The 1,086-nt window shown below is 56.3% G+C and overlaps 1 protein-coding gene across 1 annotated transcript in view; it reads right to left on the reverse strand.

Moving 5' to 3' along the window:
* Window positions 1-1,086, reverse strand: part of Sult2b1 (sulfotransferase family, cytosolic, 2B, member 1) — a 26,018-nt gene that overhangs the window by 9,657 nt on the left and 15,275 nt on the right. The window contains exon 2 of the mRNA XM_005412951.2: window positions 437-579. Coding sequence (XP_005413008.1) covers window positions 437-579 — 143 coding nt within the window. The remainder of the gene's footprint in view (window positions 1-436; window positions 580-1,086) is intronic.

Below are 1,086 nucleotides of genomic sequence, written 5' to 3' on the forward strand. Positions count from 1 at the left end.
CAACGATCCTCCTGCTTCAGCCTCCTGAGTGCTGGGATTACAGGCGTGCGCCACCACGCCCGGCTTCAATTTTGGTTTTTTGAGACAGTGTCTCACTACGTAGCCCCCAGCCTGGCCTGGAACTTGCAGTGATCCTCCTGCCTCAGCCTCCCGAGTGCTGGGATGACAGGCGTGTGCCGCCATACCCAGCAGCTTTTAAGGCAGACCAACCCGCTGGGCCTTGTGGACACAGTTTCTCATTTGTACAGGGGCACCAGAGAGCGTGGCTGGCAGCAATGAACAAATACAGTGAGGGCAAAGGGAACGCAGTGGGCAAGAGGCGGCTCAGGGGACCCGGGGGCTCCAGCAACACCCTGGCTCCAAGCCAGGCTCCTACGACCCCCACCCTGTCCCCGGCCCTCCCGTCCCAGCACCCTGCTCCCCACAGCCTCAGTACCTGACTTGGGGTAGGTAACGATGAAGATGTCGTCGTCATGCACATCCTGGGTATTCTCAGTCAGACTGACGCTCTCAGGCGAGTAGAGGCCAACGGGGAAGGGGACGCCCTTGTACCTGAAGTATTCGCCCAGCAGCTTCGTGCTGCAGGAGAAAGACAGGTGGTGTGAGGGCACGGGGCAGGAGCACCGAGCCTCGAGGCGTCCAGCTTTTACCACGAGTGGGAGTGGTTGGCTGAATCCCCACACGACCTCCAGCCACCCTGGATGTCATGATTGTTTGTTATCCCCACTTCACGGATGGAGAAAGCCAGGCACAAGCTGGGCATGAGGCACACACCTGTAATCCCAGCACTCAGGAGGCTGAGGCAGGAGGATTGCAGGCTGGCCTTGAACTCACTATGTAGGCCAGACTGGCATCAAACTCATGGTGAGCTTCCTGCCTCAGCCTCCAGAGTGCTAGGATTATAGGCATAAGCCACCATGCCCAGCTGTAATATTTTTTTTTTTTTTGGCCTCCTTTTTGAGACAGAGTTTTACTATGTAGTTCAGGCTGGCCTTGAACTCATGGATCCTCCTGCCTAGGCCTCCTGAGTGCTGGGATCACAGGTGTGCACCATGTCAAGCTAAATTTTCTTTTCTTTTTTTTTTT

The sequence above is a fragment of the Chinchilla lanigera genome, unplaced genomic scaffold (assembly GCF_000276665.1).
Source record: "Chinchilla lanigera isolate Chin_1 unplaced genomic scaffold, ChiLan1.0 scaffold00158, whole genome shotgun sequence".
NCBI classification, from domain to species: domain Eukaryota; kingdom Metazoa; phylum Chordata; class Mammalia; order Rodentia; family Chinchillidae; genus Chinchilla; species Chinchilla lanigera.